We start from the raw sequence: 21,790 nt of genomic DNA, 5'->3' as shown, positions 1-21,790 counted from the left end.
TCGAAATAAAAATTTGAATGAAAAGGTGTGCGGTTGACGAAAAGTTGTTTTAAGTCAGGTGAGGTTATAGACTATCTTATGGATAGGTTAGGTGCAGGTACCTCTTGAATTTATGTGGCAAAGATGCGGAGAGAGCAAGTCACGTTTGCTTTAAATATGTAAAATACGGGAATTTTTCCTCTCTAGTTTCACGATAAGACGCCGCGGGAACGAATCGTCCTCCCTATTCCGCAGTGCCAAGACGGCGTGGGTTCTGTTTTATTTATACACAGACATCAAGCCCCGAGTCTACCGGCTTACAACTCAGACGCGGTCCAAAAAGTTAAAGAAAATTAATCGCAGTGTAAGCTTATCATCCCCCACCCCGTTCGTGCAGAGCTTTTTGTCAAATATCCCCACCGACTCTCACCGTCCTCTTATTTTACGACAATACGCGTATTGTGCACCAGTTTGAGTTTACACGAGTCGGTAAGCGTGTATTCCTCGCTTACCCTTCAGGCACGCCATCCACCCTTACACAAGAATGGGGTGTACGAACCAAACGGCTTTACGTTTCGTCATAATTCCTGCTCCCCTATTTTTTCTGGCTTTGGGATTTCTTTTCAGTTGTTTATTTATTTTTTTTTTTTTTCTTATCTCTGCCCATGCATGCAGATCATATTCCAACCCTTGATCTCGATGATACTTGTGACCCTTAAACAGAATCGAGAGCACAGCTGCTCGATTAAGAAAAGTTGAGGGACTAGAGGTAAACGAAAATCGACTGTAGAGGGACGAAGATCGTTGAATCAGGCCTTTGCGAAGCTCAATAGAGTTGATTTATTTTATACACAACGAATTGCAATTTTAGGATCGTTTTTAGTGAATAGATTATCATTTGGATACTTACCCGCTGCATTATGCTGGTCTTTAATTCATAGGGTTGAGGCTGCGTCAATGGAAGAGGGTTTACAATAATTATTATGAACATCAAAATTACCTGCTTAATTATTAATATCATGTTCAAGGATTAGTATTCAAGTATCAAAATTCAACAACGTATTTTTCTGTACAAAAAAATTTCCGTCGTCGTACAATTTACGAATTATAAACAAAATTTGACAATCCTTCGCTCGCGCTTATTCAAATCTTTTTTCTTCCTTTCTTTCTGTAAATTGAGTAATTATTTCTTCCAGTTAAACTGAATTTCCAGCTACAGTTTCGACTGTGTTATAAAAGTTTCATCGCTACATTTCCCTCCCACAAGTTGAGCTACGCCAAAAAAAAAAAAAAAAAAAAAAAAACAAACAAATCACGTCGCGAAAATGTTACTCTTCGTAATTTGAAACTCAATTTACAGCAGAAATTAGGACTAAAAAGTTTTTCTCTTCAGACAAGCTCAAACAGGCTATCAGGTGGACTTTGAATAAATGAATGAATAAATGAAGGAGTACAAAGTCTGCTATGGGGAAAAGAAATTCTCATTTACAAATTAGAAACAAGAAGAGAGAACGGAAGTGAAAAAAAAAAAAAAATATCCCAATACCGGAGATTCACTCTCACTCTTTCCAAGAAGCCAGTTATATGCGTGTAATACGTAAAGGTAATTTTCCGAGGCAAAAGTAGGGGATGAAATTGTAAAAGCTTCTCCGAAACACAAGGCGAGGTCTTAGAATCTGTTGCAGTTATTTTTAATCCCAAGCCCCGTAAAAAACGATAATTAAAACGGTAATTCCTAATTCTTATGCGTAGCTAAGTTAGCTGAGAGAGAAAATCCGCGGGCTTTCCGGCGAGGGTTGAAGAGGCAGAGAAGGGTGGCGGAAAAGGAGGGGGTGGCACGAGAAAAAGAAAACCGAGGAAAAGGAGACGCTGAAAAAACGGGGAAAGGAGAAAGCACGAATCTCGCGAAAGTGTTGCGCCGGATTTTCTCCCCCTCGTCAATCCTCGCGACTCACGACCCTCTCCCTCCTCACTCTCTCTCTCTCTCTCTCTCTCTCCCTCTTTTTCTTCTCCCCCGGTCAACATTAGCCATACAAACCAACAAGCTCCTCCGAAACCCGCAGTTACTCTGATTGCGTTGCTATTGTTGGAAAAATTAATTATTACACAAGGGTTGTTTTCCCCTCTTTATAGCCGCGTGCCCTTCTCCATCGTGTCTTCATGCCTCATTTTTTTGAATCATCAATTCTTCCTCACCAAAGATTTGAAATGACGGGCAAAAATGGAAAAGACTAAAATCCAAAGTTCCTCATAAACCCAGGGCTGGTTGGATTTTCCGAAATATGAATTCACCCCGCCGAATTGCAAGCTGCGACCAACGAACCGCGCCCACTGTTTGCCCTTCAAATCCCCAGGGCATAATTAGCCCTCGTCTGTTTGCCGTGAGTCTGATTCCTGCCCGCTCGCACCGTCACTCGCCGTTTCGAGCTTCACCCGGCCACCAATTATTGACTAATTAAATACTACTTATCCTCGGTGGATATTCTCTTCCGGTCTGCGAGTCAACAACTTTGAACAAATAATCAACCCCCAAGCACTGGCAGGCGATATTTATTCACCTTCCACTGCACAAAGTCATCGGGATTGTCACTTTACAATGCGACATCTGGTGGGAAGAAATCAAACTAGTGCAACCAATGCTGGCAATTGATCATTAGCCCTGTTTTTTCGCATTTGGATACAGGAATAGGTACATTATTGATTAGCTTTAATTAATTTATGTTACATGAGTAATTTGAACACCCAAGAATCCAAAAACCACGAGTTTTCTCCATTGAAATTAGGAACTTAGGTTATGTGGTGACGAAATGGCGCCTGAAACCAGGCTTTGACGTCACGGTGACATCTTCGATAATCGAAGCTCGAAAAATTTATCACAGTCAAATCACTCACCGATTCCAATGGCGGGCTGTCGAGCACGTCGACTTCGGTTCCGACGCTGATCGGTTCGGTGCCGTTGAACCAAGTGATGTTGGCCGGTGGTCTGGCGCCCTGCACCTGGCACTGGAGAACCACCTTCGAACCCTGGACGACGTGATTCACGACACCGCTGAGGTCCAGTCCGAGGGGGCGAACTGGTCGAGGGAAGGAAAACAGTCTGTGATAACGCGATTACGTGGTCTGAGGTGGCGCAGTTAAACTTCGCCCCAAGTTCCAAGGTCGGTCGAAGTCGAGCCTTCAACCTCTGACCGCGGCCAAACGGCCGCTGGGAGATTTTAGAGCTAGCTACGCGATGCTTGACGAGGAGGGGAAACGGGGAGAAAAGGGGGCTGACCAACTCGGTCAGGGAATATAATATCGGAAAATTGCTCTGACATTTCACACAGGTACTAGAGAGACTACGAAAAGACAAGGTCTCGACTATCGCCAGCTGAGCCAAAGCTGCTGCATCAAATACCCAAGCTACCCCTACAAAATATTATGCTGATCTATTCCCTCCAGGCGGTGCTTCGGAATTTTTACTCCGATGCACCGTCTACCGTCTGATCTCAATTCGGTCTCGATTTTATCGTTGTATTTTCGTACTTTTCAACCACGAATTTCAAGTTTTTACTCAAGATTTACAGACGCGTTTACTTTGAGGGAGGCAGGGGAGGGGGTATATCTTGGATTCTCTAAAATCATACATGTTTTTAGAGTTTTTTTTTTTTTTTTTTGTGAGAAAATGAGAATACGTAGAACAATTTGAATTCAGGAGATTTATTATTTATAGTTTGAATAACATTTCAGAATTTTTTTATTGAAATTAATCACAAAATTACTGCATGGCGCATATAAGGAGCGAACGATCACGTTTTTAATCCAGTGGTGTGGATTCCACGGTCAATTTTTATTCGATCCCTTAAAACTTGTTTAATAATTCGAGGTGATGGCCAGATTTTTTAATTTCAGTCCCGTAAATTTTTTTATACAAATTTTTTCAACAATTTTTCACAATCGCCTTTAATTTCGAGCAGGTGATTTCAAAGGACACTACAATAATAATTTGATAATTGAATTGGAATTGGAATTGAACCGGGGATCAAATTTTTATAGAATTCATTGTACATATTATCTAAAAATTCACGATTTCAGAACATCGAACATGGATTTGGAGAACTTTTATACAAGAATCGGAACTGAATCGAGACAAACGTTCAGCGTACGGGAAAAAATACGGGAAGATGAAATGTAGGATGATAATGAAAGTTTGAAAATTCCACTCACCGTTTACTACCACCTCTGTTTTAACTTCCAAGGGTTCTTCAAGCGCGATGCTGCTCGCTCTGCAGATGAAACTCGCCCCCAAATCACCTCGTGTAACGGCCACTTCTAGACGGCTGCTCGCAGTTCCGATACCGTCTTCGTCCACCTTGGTCTCGTTCGTTGCTGAAACGGGTGAATTTTCCTTTACTTTTCCCTCGCCATAATCGAGCTTCACAGTTTATTTGATTCTCGATATAAGAGCAAGTAAATTGGCACTTTCAACCCGTAAAAATATTGTCTCTTTTATCTCTCCGTTGATATTAAAATTTCACAATAAATGATAATTGCAAATCTTTGATCACCGAAACTGATCATCCAGTTTACCTCTCGAATACTACAAGCCCCAGAGGTTTTTGGAGGACTGTAATAATCAGTTACCGCGATATTCTGGTTCTCTTGGTTCTATCACGTTACGTCGAACACGTCAAAAGGAATTTAAAATAAAAACCAATTATTATAAACACAAAGTAATCCGGAATCAAACTTGAAACTTTACAATATAGTTAAAGCACAAAAGCGTTTCTACGATTTCAGCCTGAATACCGCAAGGATGCTGGATCTTTCATCATCTCGAATTACCGAGTCGAAAACGTGTCCCTATTTAGCAAAATTAAACGACTGTGTATAGCAACAAATGAAACCCTCGATATTTGATGATTACTCATCGGTGTTTGCCGAGGCGTGTGGAACAGGATCGGCTGGCTGGTAGCCCGATTATTAATGGAGATGTAAAGTTACAATGGAATTAGGGAGCTGTCGGAGAACCTGAAAAAGGGGATTCGGGAACTTATCATCACGAAGCCTGTCCTCGAGGCTCGTTGAACATGAATAAAAAGCGTTGCCGTACAGTGAGGCGAGCTATTAACACCGTTATCACACGATAAAACTTCAAACAAAGGGCTAATTCGAGCATGACGCGTTGCCGTTTAGGATACAGAGCTTTGCCCGTGACGAGTAGAAACTCGCTTGAAACAGCTTCAGCTTCAATTCATTCGGCCAAAGCGAAAGCGAAACTGAGCCCAGAAGGACGAGAAAATAAAAGAAAAAGAAAGTAAAAAAAATTTGCGTGAGAATTGAAGAACGAAGTTTCCCTTTCGGGTGTAACTGCCACATTGTAACCCTTACGTTCATACCCAACCGATGATTAAACTCTCCGTCTACACGCGGAGTGGTATTATTACAGCTACATATAGCAGAGCTTTTCCACCAGATGGACAAAATTTCACGACATCTTTCAGCATTTTCAGGTAAAAAATATTCCCACTCGAGAATATGCGTAAGGGTGGAAAATAGCAGGAAGCAAAAGTGTGCGGAGAAGAAAAAAGGGATCGGGGACCAACGACGACGTGGCGAAAAAAGGGAAGAGACCCAACGTCCCAACCCTCACCCTCACAGCTATCCTTTTCAATCCCTGAACAGGGGGAGGGGCCAAGTACAAGGGAAGGCCACAAAATTACGCGGAATCAAGGCGCGGATGTAATTCAAGCGGGATGGCCGCAGCCCCTCTGCCAGCCCTTCGGATGTTGGTACCCACCGACTCCCTTCTCCAAGCTCCCCAGGTTCCCGAATTTTTCCATTCTCTCTCTTTCTCTTTCTCTTTCGCGTTTTATCCGCAGGATACATACACGCAAGCATTCGCTCCAGCCGTTTCCCAGTATTTGTCACGATAAACTTCTGCCGAGGGGGTGAAAAATCAATGGAAACGTGGTGATAAGAATGTGAATTAGAGATCCACCAATTTCGTTACCGAGCTATCAATCCCTTCGTCCTGCTATTTCTCATCCTCTTTTTATCCCTACCACGGGTGCTGAACACTCGGATACATGGAGTCGAGTGACCAGACGTCCATATTCCATTTTCAGATTGGTAACACGTTTCGGTGCACCCGTGCACGCTTATTGCGATCCCGGGGAAAATCGACGACCCGGCGATATCTGTCTTGGAAAAGATGGTCCGGAGGAAACCAAGCAACCTTCGACCCACGCCGAGTGGCGTTCATCTTGTTCTACTATTGGTGTAAAAATTCTTTCGTGGATACAGTAGCTTTGGATCATACTCTAGAGTGGATCAACGATGTGATTCAAGGTTTAACCATAATATTCTTCTATAAATATATCACAGTTTTCAATCGATGAACCAATTTCTATACTCTTTGGAAATATCCTTTATCTAAACTCATGAGCACATCATAAGGTCAATACTTCGTCTAGTGCACCAACGGAGGACCAAAGGACTTCCAGAAATCATCACAAAAGGCTGTAAAATTGCGGTTATGGAATCGTAGACAACATAGTCATCCTAATTTCATCGCTTCGACTTCGATTTCGAGATTTGCTCGACAAGCAAAATCCCACCTTTGTGAAGCAGTCTAGGTTACAAGGTAGTCGGTATCACAGGCTGTAAACCTTATCGTCGAACGTTAGGGTGGAGATTGCGAATGGAGAGAACGAGGCATTAATCTCCCGTTCGTTATCGCACCCTCCAAGGTTTCCTACCGGAGCCTGGAGCTCCAGTTTGTGGTTCCTAGTCTCAGCCCTCGGCTTTTGGCTGACCAAACAGCCCTTCAACGATCCGGGCTGAATACCGATCGGTTGTTCGATGCCCCGAAAGCTTTGCACGAGTATCCATGGTGCCATCCTTCATTGCAGCTTAGCAATAACCGTTCAAAAGAATTCTTCTATGTTTCAGAGGAATCAGCAATGGGGATATTCTAGTGTCAAAGCTCACCTTCCAATCGCTGCGTTCCATTGAACCACGTGACCATTGGAACTGGCTTTCCTTTTCCACTCTCGCAGTTCAGGACCAACTTCGTACCCTCGTTCACTGGACTCAGCTTACTCTTGTGCTTGATGGGCTCCAACGAAGTTTCGTTCGTCACGACCAGCTTGTCCGGCTTCACTGGAAACGAGAGAAAGATTAACGTCAGACGGTGAGTAGAGAAAATTGATTATGATTAACGGTTGAACGAAATATTTATCATACGAAAGGACTTTAACCGGAACAGTGTGATCTTCTCAACGTTGAAGCTCTGGTACATCGGCTTGATCCAAAGCTCAGGCTTTCACTGATCCTGAGTTTCGATTACAGTAAAATACTTATCAACGCGATTTTTGCTTTGGAATAATTTCCACGAATAGCTTTTTTTTCTTCATCTCAAAATCGAATTTCGAAACTGCGGAAAGGGTTCAATAATAATAATTATTCTCTTCATTGATCCAACCAATGAATCGTATCTGATTTCTTTTCTCAATGAATAATTTTTTCAATTTAAAAAAAAAAAGCTTGAGGCGGTAGATTTTCACCCTTGTTGCAAGAGGTAATAATAATATTCGCATTTTGCACGATCACGAGCATCGTCTTACATAAGGGGGTGGTTCATTTTACTGAGATCGTGTCGCAGTTTCAGTGGGGGGGATTTAATATTCACAGAGTATGACCCAGTTTTCGGACACCTAGCGCGGGAAGCTTCTCTCCCTGCAACGGAAATCGCTACGTGCATCCCCTCTTTTCCATATGCCTTAACACCACTTTGAAAATGGCCGCCTACACACCGCCGGTATTTGGGTTAGGTACACACCAAAAGCCGCGGGTAATACGTGCGCATAAAAGTGCGGTCGGCAGGAAAAAGAAGACGAAGAAGAAGAGGAGGAAGAAGACGTAGGGTTGGGGGTTGGGGTGGTGGTGGTAGCAGCGCAGAAGACGCCACCGCCTTCTCGTTCATTGAAAAGTTTATTCATATCTGCGACTTTATTTGCCATCGTAATAAAACGGGGTTCACATTTTCGGTACGAAAACCACCCCCCCCCCCCCCCCCCCCCTCCACCCGCCCTCGCTGCCTCCCTTTTCTTCAGGTACGTCTATGTACTCTTGCAACTTTTTTTTCGCTTTTACACGCTCCGAGAATTTCGTACACAGCGGTTACCAGCGTGAAATTTTAATACCGCTCAAGTTGAAATATATATATATATGTATAATAATAAATTGTCCGCATATCCTTCATCGAGATTTTTTTTTTTTTTGTCAACCGAGACTTGCGACGGGGTTGGCATTCGAAATTAAACCGTAGTTACAACACGGCTATTCCGTGAACTTGTATATATGTATATATATATATGTATATGTACGTATAAAAAAAGTCCGATCGAATAGCATCTCATCTCGAATTCTCAATCACGGTTGATTTTTCTTCCAAAGGTTTGGAATTCAAACCAGGGTGGAAAGAAACGCGTGAAAATTACGAAGGGGAAAAAAAAGTTGGGTTTCTTTGCTGGTACCAGTGGCTTCTAATCTGGCCCGCAAGTTTAAACCTCCACCCTTAATCTTCACCAAACGAATTTAATTATATGCAGCCATAAATCCTCGGGGATTTAAACTTCCGTCGTTGATTCAAGCAGCCTCGTTAATATGTGGAACGGCTCCGCAATCTGGTTCGCGAACCGTTGCTACGGTTTCATCCTAACTCATATACTCCAGATGCAGGGAAAACTTTGACGAGAACAGGGTTATATCATATCGTATCGATTTCGCCCGCTAAGCTATTCAGCTTTCAAGATTTTGGCGAACGAAACAAGCTTTTTCGCCAGTGATATGGGAAAGTAGGATTTTCAATTGTCGAGAATCTAATTTACGAAGGAAAAATCCCATCCATAATAAAAATTTGTTTCAAAATAGCTGCTCATTGGAATAATAGATAATTTATACAACCGATATAGTGTTCACATGTGTCTAATGTAACGTATAATTAGAATGAAGTTCGCTGCTGCAAGAAGAACAGTTTTGATTTAAAAATTTGGGAACAAATTTTGAACAGTGAAGAAACAGAAAATCTTTTTTTTAATCTATGATACAAGTTCGGTTTGAAATAAGCCTCATATCTTGTTTATATCTTTTCACTTTAATCCGGTCACTATAAAATGAAAATGTTTGCGTAACCTTAATATATATATGTATATATGCAGTATGTTTTGAGAAAATAGTAAAAAACTAAAATGAAGATCGTGGGGCAAGTTTAAAAATGTTTCCATTATTCTCTTATCGTTTTAAGCCTGTCCAATATCAAATATCCAATTCTCATATTATTATAGTTTGAATTTTGAAATTCAGTCTATCACGCAGGCAGTTTCATATCCTTTTTTACGCTCCTACTACGGAGCTTTAGTCCCACTGTTTTCCCGTGGATCCAACGAGTCATTCGATTCCTCTAAAACGCTGAGCTCGTTTAGAGACGCTTTTGCTACCGCCCCGCGGCGCTTGCTATAAACCCTGGGATAGCGGAAGGGGTTGGAAGTATAATAGTTATGTGCCTGCGCACGTGTGCACGTGTGTATAACTTGCGCAGAGCCATAATAGCCGGACTCGTAAGTCGCGTCATAAGCTACGTGTCGTAGTAAGAGGCAGCATGCTGCAGAATCGTGTCGTTGCCCAAGATGCAGCCCCCAGCACCAGCACCAGCACCAGCACCAGCACCAGCACCAGCACCAGCACCTTATTACACTCTCCACCTCTGGCTTCTCGACGTAGGATTAAGGATCCGCTTCCTGCGGGACTCCTTGACCTCCGACCGAAGTCCTTTCGATGTGAGAACAACGGTTAGGAAATCCTGCCGGATATTTCACAACCCTTAGGTCTTAGGTTTTTGTCTAATTTCGAATTAGGAATCGGGAACTTCCAATTTGGAATTTGGAATACACGGTTTGGAACCTCATATCTCGGTTGGGAAATTTTTCATTCAGAACTCGTGAGTTTAAACTTAGAATCCATAATAGAAAATCGGAAGTAGAGAACTTGGAATTTCAAAGTTAGAACTTGAAACTTGCAGTCTAAAGTATGCAGGAATTCGGTAGTTAAAACTAAGAACCTGGAGTTTGTGGAATTGAGAATCATCGAGTTTGGTAAACAGAATTTTTCTCAGATCTCCCTGAAACTTATATTCGTGGAAAAAGAAGAAAAAAAAAAAACAGAACCTTGAAGAACTTGTTTTGCAGTTATATTCCGCGTCATTTTTCTATATTGCCGTTTTTTTTTCTTCTTTTTTTTTTTTGCTCGGGAATAAAAAACCTCCGCGGTATGATTTTCGTTGAATGTGAAAAATCAAGACTTCAAATTTTCAATTTCTAAAACAGATGTTCCTATCGATCCAATTGTTATCCTGAATGAGATTTTCTGAATTCCAATAGCGACCGTCAAATGTGGCACCCAAATAACCGGAGCGAAGCGAAAGAACTGCGCGAGTGGGAAAAAGTTTTTGAAAAAATATTATGAGGGTATGGGTCGAATTGTATTTTTACACGCACGTGTGGATACGCGTGAAGTACCAAATCGTGTGACTGTTATTGAAATCGTTCATTCCGGTGTGAAGTAAAAAAACAAAAAACCAAAAAAACCAAAAAAAAAAAACGGTACAACAAATTTCCAACTGCGACGAACCGATTCGTGAAAAAGCAAATCCACGTGAGATTCTCTCATGCGAGAATAAGAACGCAAGGAAAAATAAAAGTGTAACGTAAAAACTGAAGGGTAGAAAAGGAATCCAAAAAAAAAAAAAACCACGCGAAAAACACGAGGCGAAGAAAAATAAGGGGTCGTGGAGGTTAAAATCGATGGAAAAAATTCCTGAAAACTCGTCGAAAACTACCTCGAGGCCTCGGGCTGATGGGGTCACTCGAACTGACCAGCAAAGGAGTCGCCCCTGCATTTGCGTGCTGGTGACAGTTGGGCGTGTTTCTGGGCTTGTGCGAGTGCCTGATATCCACCCCTATTTTTTTACACTTCTGTACGGATAAATGTGCGTGCGTCTGTGTTTTCAATTTTTCTCTCTCTCTGTCGTATCGGAAATTGGGGGAGTTTTGAAGAGAGAATTTAATATCGGATCAGAGGAATAAAAACTGAAAGATAAAGAAAAACAGGAGGGAGAGAGAGAGAGAGAGAGAGAATAAGGGTTGCGGTTTTTCGGTTGATTCGCGAAAACCCATCACGGACTCCGTTTGACGCTCCCGACTTTTTCATTTCGGGATGTCTGTTAATGTTGTAAAATTCGACAAGGCAGCTATACTCTACCACAGAGCCAGCCAGCTCCACCAGTTAAACAATGTTTTATCCCGCAACGGAAGTTGACGCGCACTCGGACTTCCGTTTTGATTGATCGACGTTTTCGGAATGATTTATTGGCTGCCGCCGCAACTCGATCGACGAAATGGACAACCTAGTTCTGTACGTGGCGTGTAAACACGAATCACCCGTCCAAATGCACTACAAAAACCACTGTACACGCATGTTATGTATATATATATATATATATATATATTTTTTTTTTTCTTGCTTTTCTCTTCTCAATTTTTCGGCTATTTTTGCGAGAGTTTTTCTTTTTTTTGCTTCTTTTTTTTTCTACATCGCGATATCCCAATTGATGCTGGTTCACTAGGGATGGAAAAATTGAAATCAAGCCCCGGGCGGGGATGAAAACGTTGAAATAGTCGGAAAAGAAAAGGGTTTATTTTATAGAAGCGAAAGGGCAGAAAGTCGGAGTATAGAAGAGTCGAAAGTTGGAAAGGTGAAATTATGGGTATAAAAAGTCTGAATACATGGATAATCGTTAAAGGATATTCGAATTCAGGCGATTCTATACTTTAGATTTTGACTCGAAACAAGACTTTGAAACTTTGATATTGTTACCATATTATTGTGTGATGATTCTACTTTTCGACCAGCATGAGACATCAGTTCCAAAACCAAGTTACAAGGTAATCAGTGCTAAAAAGTGGAAGAAAATTTAATCGCTTTGATTAAATTTTAGAAATCAGACGATCCAAAAATTTGACGTTTTTAAAAAATTGCAGTTGTTCAGCTTTGTTAGCGAAATTCAATAGCACTAGTCAAAGCTCTGGTTTTTCTTTCTTTTTCGAAAACCAACCGCAACAAGACACTCCGACTGGATTCCGCCGTAGGCGTTGAATGGGAAAACGTCTGTCGGGGGTGAAGAGTGGAGGGGAAGAAAGTCACTCACCGAAGCTTTGGGGCCTCGAGGATAAGCTGATTCGACCAAGAAAGCTTCGCGTTGTTGGTGCCGGAATAGAGTTTAGAGGTTAAGACTGCCGTAGTAGAGGCGAAGAGGGGATGGGAGTAGGGGTGGACCAAGAGCAAGGGGGGGGGGGGAGGGGAGGTAGAGTCGTTTGGTTTCCCGAGGGAGCGTGAAATTAAATTCCTGTGCCTTCTCAATTCCCGCGGGATCACCTGGAATGACGAAAACACTTCATCACTGACCCAAACGGCGGTGGTGCACTGCTGAGGCGGGGGAACGTCTATATATTTCAACTGTCTCTTAGGACCGGCGTTCCGCCCCCTTTTCTCACCCCCATAAAAGACCGGCGTACCCACGTTTATATATTGTAACCATGCCATCGCAAAGTCGCGATATTCTCTTACCGGGGGATTATTAATCGAGAAATTCTTCCCTGACTATCACCTGAAAATTCCTACCACGAGTCTTCACCCTCTCTGAGCTTTCCACCTCCCCCCCCTTTTATACCTACTTCCTCAAATTTTCTTTCCAAAAGTCTCTAGATCCAGGATCTCTCCGCTCTTCCACCTTTTTTACAGAGATCGCACATCCTTCGACGTTTTTCGACGTCCCCTTAACACGGATTTCATCCCTCTTTGATTTTTAACAATTATTATATCTACTACTTGGAACGGAGGTTCGTTTTTTGGTTCGATCATCGTTTATCCGAGACTTTAACCATCATCGCAGATATCAAAATCGGTTTTCAATTAACGCTTTGAGGTATGAAAACTCGTTGACCTCACAAACATTTTTTCCATATACAGTACTCGAAGCGACGAAAAATTTGTTCACTCTTTTTGTCGAGATAACCCGAGCAAGGGCGTTTATTACCGGTTTTTGTTCGGTTTTTATCCCCCAGCTTTAGCAGGCGAGACATGCAGCCCTTTATCGCCACCCAGTCCGATGTTTGGCAGCTCGTGTTTGGCGTATCGCGTTTTCCGGATCCCATTTCCACACGGCACTATACAGGAACGGTTTTAACTTCGACGTGTACACACCGAAAATTGAACGTTCTATTCGCGGTATCGCGAATTTAATAGACCAACTCGCTAGGGGGGGAAAAAAAAAACTAAAAAAAATTATCTATAAAAAGAAAAGACTTCGCTCCAATGGACCCAACACCTGGACATTTGCTCCTGGTCAAATTGGCTGGATTTTTAGTACGTTAAATAAAAAGTTCTCACAAAAACGATTCCCAAAAATAAATAGTTTCCGAAATATAGGCTGCATGGATTTTTTCGTGTCTATGGATCACACGGTTTTTACGAATTAAGGAGATTAGGAAAAATCGATTATCGCAAGATTCGAAGGGTCTCGGAAGAGAATCGGTACAGTTTTTTAGTGATTCGTTTGGTTTCAAGTCTCGTTGAAGCTTGATAAGTTTATTAAAATCACGAAATCCATAGACATGAAAAAAATGTTGACACCTTTGGTCTTGTCGCCATAAGAACCTTTATACATACTAAAAATCCAGCCAATTTTCATAAGGATTCTGCAGGATCCTTTTTACACAAGTTTCACATTTTCCTATTGAATAATTGCGATCCGGAGAACAAGAGTGCGGCAATAATTCCGCATCTGAGGATCATTTGCTCCGGAGTTCATATAATAGAGCGAACACCGGATGAACAATTCCAACTTCCGGGTCCGCTGGAAGCTAATTGGTGAGACCGCAGGCATGCATGCATGGTAATCGTTTCGTCGATGTGGGAAAACTCGACGTCGATGACAGTATTTAACCGGTAAGAAATTGTCTTATTAAACTTGGTAGAAACGGTCCGCTTATCGCGGTTGTAATTAAACGATATTACCCCGCACAGTGTGGATGGAACGCCGAGAGCTTTACGGTTTTACGTTAACCTAGACACGGTACTCGACTATAATCTACACTTCTAAGTCGTCTAGGTACCTACGCGCCCTTCGCCCACGTGCCGGCCGAAATTACACCGGATTTATGATCCACCCCATCGCGGAATGCGATTTGCTAAGGGTGCGTAATTGAATTGCGCTATTTTGATCCTTGATTGAAAAATTTTGTCGAGTATGTTTTAATTTTTTTTTTTTTTTTTTTTTTTTTTTTAGAAATGTAGAGTTCGTCGGTTGTTTTACAATCGAAACAAAAATACTTAACAAAACATTTGTTTAAGTGACTAGTCAGGTTTTTTGATTTGACAGTGAATGTGTTTGTTAAGATGAATTTAACAAAGAATTCGATGAACGCATGTTTTTTAAAGTTTAAGATTTGCACAAAACTGTTTTGTGACTTTTACATTTTTAAATGACTGAGTTAAATTATGCAATCTTATGTGAAGAACAGTTGTGAGAAATGAAGAATCTGAATTGAATGTAAAAAGGAGGAGGAAAATGGATTAAACTTGTGAAAATTTGATAACCTTTGGGCTTAGATTTTGTTACAACGCCATCATTTAAGAAAGTGATCAAATGTTTTAAGATGACGCGATACTTCTTGTCTGTAATGGGTTTTAGCAACCCTTCAAAACTGCGTGAAAAAATAATCGTTTCGATCCGGTTTCACGGGGTCAAAACATCTGGCGAAACGGAACAAAGAAATTTAAGGCTTCGCTTTGCTGCCGGAAGTAATCAGAAGCGCTTTAAGTAACCTCCTGAAAATTTCACTGGCTGAGGGTGAGAAAAATTTTTTCATACGACTTTCCTGTGACGGTTATTAAGTGGATGAAACCAGCGCGATAACAATAAATCACACTTTATTGCTAATTATGATTCTTCTCATATTATTAAATAAACAAACAAATGAAAAGGGTTCAAATTTCGACGGTTCATCGCTCTTTCGTAGCAGAGTTCAAGAAAGTTATTATTTTCGCATATCCCGTATTTAAGGAACCAAAAAATTCATAATCGAGATACTTTCCGCAATTTCGAAAAGAATGTGAAGTGAAATAAGCTATCGGGAGAATCTTTTCGTACAATATTGCGATCGCTGATTTCGTATTGTAAATAAAAGATGCTCGGTCGGTAAAGGTAGGATTATTACACTCCCTTAAGCATTACGAAAGGAAAAATTCTATGACAAAGTGACGAAAACTTGATCTTCTATTTTTGACCTATAAGATGGACTGCAGTTACCGAGACGTCGATTAGCGTTCGCACAAGTTTGGCGAGTTGAGTATCTGTATAAATCTATTTGCGAAACGTGATTTTCGAAAAATTTCAAGCCCGCGTGATGAGGGGTGCACTTATAGTGCCCGGGTAACCGAAGAAGATTGTTTGCTTTGGGAATCCTCCGTCTTAACCGAACTACTAACTCACTTACCACTTTGGCTATAGCGCTGGGCAAAGTGTGCCAAAGGATTCGATTCCACTCAATTACCCGACAAGCTACTACGCTAGGATTCCTCTTTGAACGTGACAGCGCGCCACTGGCTGCAGCCTCTTGGGGGCGAATTTCGCATCTCGCACGTACATGTTTTATGTATAAAGAGAGAACCCACCGCGTGTGGCTGTGCACACATGATTCTCGGTGACATTCGTAGAGAGAGCTTTTACCCTTTTCCAAAAAAAATTTTCCTTTTTTTTTTTTTTTTTTTTTTTTTTGCTCTTTTCTCTCTAACCCTGCGAAAAATATTTATCTCCTTCCCTATCCGCCGCATCTCTGGATTATTTTCCACCTCGGGAACTCCAAGTGCCTATATTATCGTCCTTTTTCAAGCAAATCAAAGCGTCCACAACATGCGGGCGTCGAGACGCTCTGGGATATTCTGAAAGGTGCACAATGGCCCAAAGGAAGAACACAATCCGGGAACCAGTTCTCGATATAGACACAAAAGATACCTACATACAATCAAGTCAGGATAGTATGGGAGTTCGACTCGGTGACAGGAGGATAAACGTGGAGCATGTAATGTGTTCCGGAAAAAGCTGACCAAGAAAAGCTTTCACTGGTCTTGTGGAAACAGGTGTTTATTTTTTTTTCATTTTTTTCTTGCGTGTGGTGATCAGAGTAAACTCAGCCTCTGACAAGTTTATTCGTTTGGTGTTTATGAGACTGGTTTTACTTTGACTGAAATTACTGATCGATTTTTCATTAGCAGTTTCATTAGCTTTCATTTTAAATATAGCAATATGGGATTTTAATTTTTAGACGGGACTCTTTACTTAGTCGAAAAAATTATCGCAAAAGTCTTTATCAGGTATGAAAAATATTAAGATCAAATTCTGACCACTGATTAACTGCTTATCTTACTTTTATTTGAAGTATTTTTACTGCTGTTTCTGAAGAATATTTCGGCATTTCGAAACGTTGGAATAACGTTTGATTGTGGTAACCTGCAATTAGTACCTTCAATAATTTAGTAAATTTCATGATAAATCATTCTATGAACGGATTCAATTAACGCTATGAATGAGTGGGTTTAAATCTATGAGAGACCCGCTTTAACATTTCGATGATATCACGAAACGAATCGTTCTTCATTACGTTCGCACTAAATCAACATCGATATTCCGCCTGCATAATTATATTCCGTTCAATCAAATGTTTTTTGCCAATTTTAAAGCAATTGTTTCATTGATTTTGATATTCCCAATGAAACCTGTTGTTTTTCTTTGGAACAAAAATGCTTCCTGCAAAACTGTAGGTAGAAATTGATTTGGAAAAGCTGCATAATACAGGAGAGAGAGAGAGAGAGAGAGAGAGAGAGATTATTTTACGACAAAAATTGACTTCAAAAGCTTTGATCTGGAGAAATTTTTTGTATGTATAGATGTGAGTGGCCAGTAAAAAAAAGTTCATGCTTCAACTTGAAAAATCTTCAGTTTACCTTGGAAAAAAAGATTCTGAAAGTTTCAGTGCTCTATCTCACTATTAAGGGGTGCTGGCAGATTTTTAAAATAATTAAAAGCAAAAATTTGTCGTATTTGATTTATTTGTTGTTACTATAAAGATATGTTAAATTCTTATTCTAGTCTTCCTAAAAAAAATTTTTTTACTAATTTTGCTGTTTTTTTTTTATACGCCATGTTGTTTATTCCATAATGGAAAATTGAAAATGTTCGAATAAAAGGTATTATTGATTCCAGATTTATTTGTTTTCCGTTTGATTTCTTTTTTTCTAAATCGTTGTAAAATTAAAAAAAAAAACGGGGTCAGAGAAAAAATGAAATCTTATTTTATAAGGAAAACGAATCAAAAATGAAAATTACAAAAAATGATTTTAAAAATCTTCTGGCACCCCTCAAGAGTGTGACAAAGCATTGAAATTTTCAGGATCTTTTTTGTTTTCAATGAAGTCAAGATTTTTCAAGCTGGAGCATGAACTTTTTTTTAACAGCCACCCTAATACAAATGCATATTAAGTACTTATTTTGATCACCCACATCTGAATCGAATGTCACACGATCGGTTTTTTGCGTTGAAATTTTTCGGGGATGTAAAAACGTAAACTTGCAATAGAAAGAAGAAAAATTATAGAACCTTTCAAATAGCAGATGGAGGGAAGTTGAAGCTGCGGCATAAAGCTCGCCTTAGGGGTCGTCACAACCTCGGGGGTGAGCGAAGGGCGGACCATCGGGGGAAAAAGGCAGGGTGGAAAGAAAGGGGTCGAGGAAGCGGCCGGAGACGTTGAGTAAAAGCGAAAAAAACAGGGTAGAGAAAAATAAGTTGAGTTTCGGATTCGGTCAGGGAAACCTCCCTGCAACCCCCTTCGAAACTGGAACGGGAACGGGTGATGCCAATTCCCAATATCAATTTTCGCATACCAGCGCCTCGTGCAACCCGCGTATAACAGTGTGCACCAGCCAGTTATGGAAAAGTAATAAATTCCCAAAGGGGATGGACCGGGGGTTGCTCGGGAAGAAGGGGGGCGATAAGCTCGGGGACGGGGGTTAATATTGAAAAGTTTCAACGCCTATTTATTCACCGGTCTTCACGAGTGAAAAACTTTTTCACGGAGCTTACCAGCCCCCGAACCTCCCCCTCCCCCCCCCCCCCTCTTTCAGCCCCCTTTTTCTTTTTTCGCACCCCCAGCCGCAGGCAGCAGCGTCTCGTCGTCCTCGTCGCTGGATTCAATTGCCTCAGCCGTTCTCTTTCTTTCCACTTTTTACCCCTACGCTTTGTCTCTTTCTCTTTCTTTATCTTCTTCTTCTCAATATTCTTGTGTGATGTAATTTCACTTCGTTTAAACTTCAAACTCGACCCTTTCATCCTACGAGAACAAATCTCTCTGCGTCTTGGGAGACGCTCGTCTTCATTGTTTTTCGATTGAAAATTAAACGCGACTCTACTCTCGCCGGATTGAGCAAACAACTAAGTCCGAGGTTCCTTTTCTCATCCCCTTCGTACATGTCCGTAAACTACGTTCGACGCAAACGTAACCCGAGAACCCTTAACGAAAGTATAGCTCAATTCAAGGGGTTATTATCACTGTAAATGACTCGAAATCACCCTCCAGGATTAATTAATTATACTCCAAATGTTATTCAGCGCGAAAGTTTATCCCCCTTTCGGTTGCTTCACGGCTATTTCACAAATCAATCAGCCACCCTTTGAGAAAGGGAGAACGAGACTGGGAAAGCATAATGCTCCTGCGACCCACGAATTAACGATGCCGTATAAATTGATCGATGATATTCACGTCACTCACTGAAATTCGTATATATTTATGCGGCATTCTATGCCAAATTGACCACTTTCAAACCCGAACCCTTGCTATTTGACTGAATCGTTTTTTGTTTTATCCTTTTCTTCCCTATGAGAAACGTTTATCAGAATTTTTTCAAATTTTTTTCACTAAACCAAAAGAGAGTTACGAATTTTTGATAAGACAATTATAACTTTTTCAGAATTTTACTCATCAGGATGATTGTTATTTTTTTTTTTGTAAATGAAGATAGGTTTGAATAATTTGTTTATATTTTTTTTCCAAAGATTACATTGAAAAATAAAAATTTACATTTACTATTTCGTTAAAAATTCATAACTTTTTTGTGGTTGGATGGAAGAATGTAAAAAAGTTCTGAGAAACGTTTTTCATGGGGTAGAAAAGGATAAAAAAAACTTTCAGTCAAATCGAAAGGGGTCGGGTTCGAAAGTGGTCGATTTGGCGTGGAATGCCCCATATATACACACACCCATTATCAGGAATACTCAGAAAAAAAATATCAGAGGTGCACCTCACCGTTGTTCATAATTTCAAACATGATATGATGCATTAAAAAAAAAGTTAGACTCGTATAGTTTTTTAATAAGAGCCAATTCGCTTGTTTAAAAAGATGAAAACCACCCCTAAGGCTTAAAGGATACAACCACTGAGGGTAGAAGCACATCAGATGTTAGCATCGATTGGTGATATTCAATTAGTTTTATTTATTAGTTGGAGGTGATTTTTCATTCTTAACCCTAAATGGTCAAAAAGGGTGAAAAATTCACCCCAGTTCAATAAAATTGATATCCTGCTTTAACAATGAGTTATAAAAATCTAAAAAAAAATATCTAGGCAGTATTCAAGGATCTTAAAAAAGCTCTGCAAATTTTCCCAACCAAAAGTAATTGTTTAAATATTATAAAAATATTCTGCAACATATCGTGGACGACAACTTAATTTCTCCTCATTGAAATGGTTTAAAAAATTTGATAGAGATTTTTTTTTCACGTTTCGTGAACGCAAAAAACCGAAGAGTCTCGGTACGAAAATGAGAATTTGGAAGGGGGAAAAGAGGTCGCAGTTTTGTTGATGTACTTTGCGATGAGGAGTGATTGGGTTCCGCGGAGTGATAGGGGTAGAAATTTGCGAAGGGATGGGGCAAAGTGCTTTTTCCAACATCGCACTCTTTGATCCGGGATATAGAGGCGGGGGTTGGTTCAAGGCTGGTTAGAAATGATGGATGACGTGACTTCGTACATGCAGGGAGTTTGGTTAATACAAAAGCCGAGTCCACATGCAGAATATCGCCTGCTTGTAGTCGCCCCAGCAGAGCTATTAGGGTTGCCTTATGTACAACCGATGTAATCACAACTCTCGTCAAGTGTCCCCAAACATCGATTTTCCCTCCCTCCTTTTTCTTCGGATGACTTGGAATCCACTTTTTTCACCCCCGTGATGAATTAGCACGGGCTGAGTGTGTGCAGAAGCATCGATAACAAGTCAAAGGAACACACGTGCACGTTAATAATAACAATAATTTATAATAATAATGATAATAATAAAAATAACAACAACAACAATAATAGTCATAATTTAAAAATAAAGAAAGAGGAAGAGATTTTCAACGTTGTGAAAATCGATGTATTATTACAGTCCGAAAAATTGAATTCTCGAAGAATTTTTTAAAAAATTTAGGAAAATTTTTAGGAATTTATTTACAACAAAAATAAAAATCGTGTGACGCTGAAAATTGTAAAAAATGTATGTTGGATCGTGACAGAATTTTTTTCATGCACTCGATCGTAATGAATTTAATCGAAATTCATATCTTTTGAATTGCTGATTTTTATACACCAGTTTTTATAGACTCGATTGAATCCTTCCAAGACTACGTTGCATTTGGAATTAATGAATATTTTTCGTTGATCTGTTTTGTATTTTCTCACCTTATCGTTGTCTGAAATTTTATCCTGACAATGTATAAAAAATTTTGGGATTCAAGTTTTTGCGGTAGACGATACAGAATTTCAAGTATCCTTGAAAATATTTCATCCTCCACCCTTTAATCATGTCAAATAACAAAAAACACACTGCTTACACTATTATGCCTACAGACACGATTTTGTCATATTTTGAAACGAGTCTAAATTCCATAATATTGACCCAAAAAAAAAAAAAAAAAAAACACCAAATCCCAAAATACCTTGAGAGGCTTTCAGCAAAAAAAAAAAAAAAAAAAAAACTACACCCACACACTAAAATCACCTGTTCTTCTCAGAGTACTTAGAATCACGTTTTGTCTCGAAAAGCTTTCATTTTGGATAATCGAAACCACGTCCGTCTATTAAATCCAAAATAGAAAAAACTAATCGTGAATTCCGGAGCGAGGGTAAAGCGTACACACCGAGGTCCAAATTGCTTTACCACGCTTCCACGGTAATATATCTTCGCGTTTCGGTCAGCCCGGAATCCTCGCACGTTAGGCAAGTCTCATAATTAACCGTTATCCCTAATTGAAATTATTGGCCAGTTTCTCCTCGCGGCATATAAGGTGCCTCTGTAATTTGACGCAGCTCGCGATCCCAGCTTCAGCCGATCTCGTATCCTAGAATATATTGTAGCTCCTGATCCTGCACGCCCAGCCCATTACCCTAATTAACCAAATCTTAAGTACGATTATCAAACTAGCTCTCCCATTCGCCGGATCATATAAGGTCTGGAACTTGTAAATTTATGCGCTGAATTTGTTGAATTTATCGATTCATTTCAATGAAATTTTAGATCTTTGAATCCCTTTTTTTCTTTTAGTTTTTTTCACGAATCTAATTAGTAATATTCTCTCGCCAAAATTATGAGATGTACAATCTACCGCGAATTGTTTTACGGT

The 21,790-nt window shown here is 40.2% G+C and overlaps 1 protein-coding gene across 1 annotated transcript in view; it reads right to left on the bottom strand.

Moving 5' to 3' along the window:
* LOC124414778 overlaps positions 1–21,790 on the bottom strand; it is a 166,956-nt gene that overhangs the window by 29,023 nt on the left and 116,143 nt on the right. Inside the window, exons 4-7 of the mRNA XM_046895842.1 lie at positions 6,952–7,122; positions 4,186–4,347; positions 2,872–3,053; positions 890–928 (exon numbers count right to left, since the gene is read on the bottom strand). Coding sequence (XP_046751798.1) covers positions 890–928; positions 2,872–3,053; positions 4,186–4,347; positions 6,952–7,122 — 554 coding nt within the window. The remainder of the gene's footprint in view (positions 1–889; positions 929–2,871; positions 3,054–4,185; positions 4,348–6,951; positions 7,123–21,790) is intronic.

Source organism: Diprion similis, chromosome 14 (genome assembly GCF_021155765.1).
Source record: "Diprion similis isolate iyDipSimi1 chromosome 14, iyDipSimi1.1, whole genome shotgun sequence".
NCBI classification, from domain to species: domain Eukaryota; kingdom Metazoa; phylum Arthropoda; class Insecta; order Hymenoptera; family Diprionidae; genus Diprion; species Diprion similis.
Note: the sequence above shows the minus strand (reverse complement) of the source record. Positions and strands in the feature narration are given on the sequence as shown.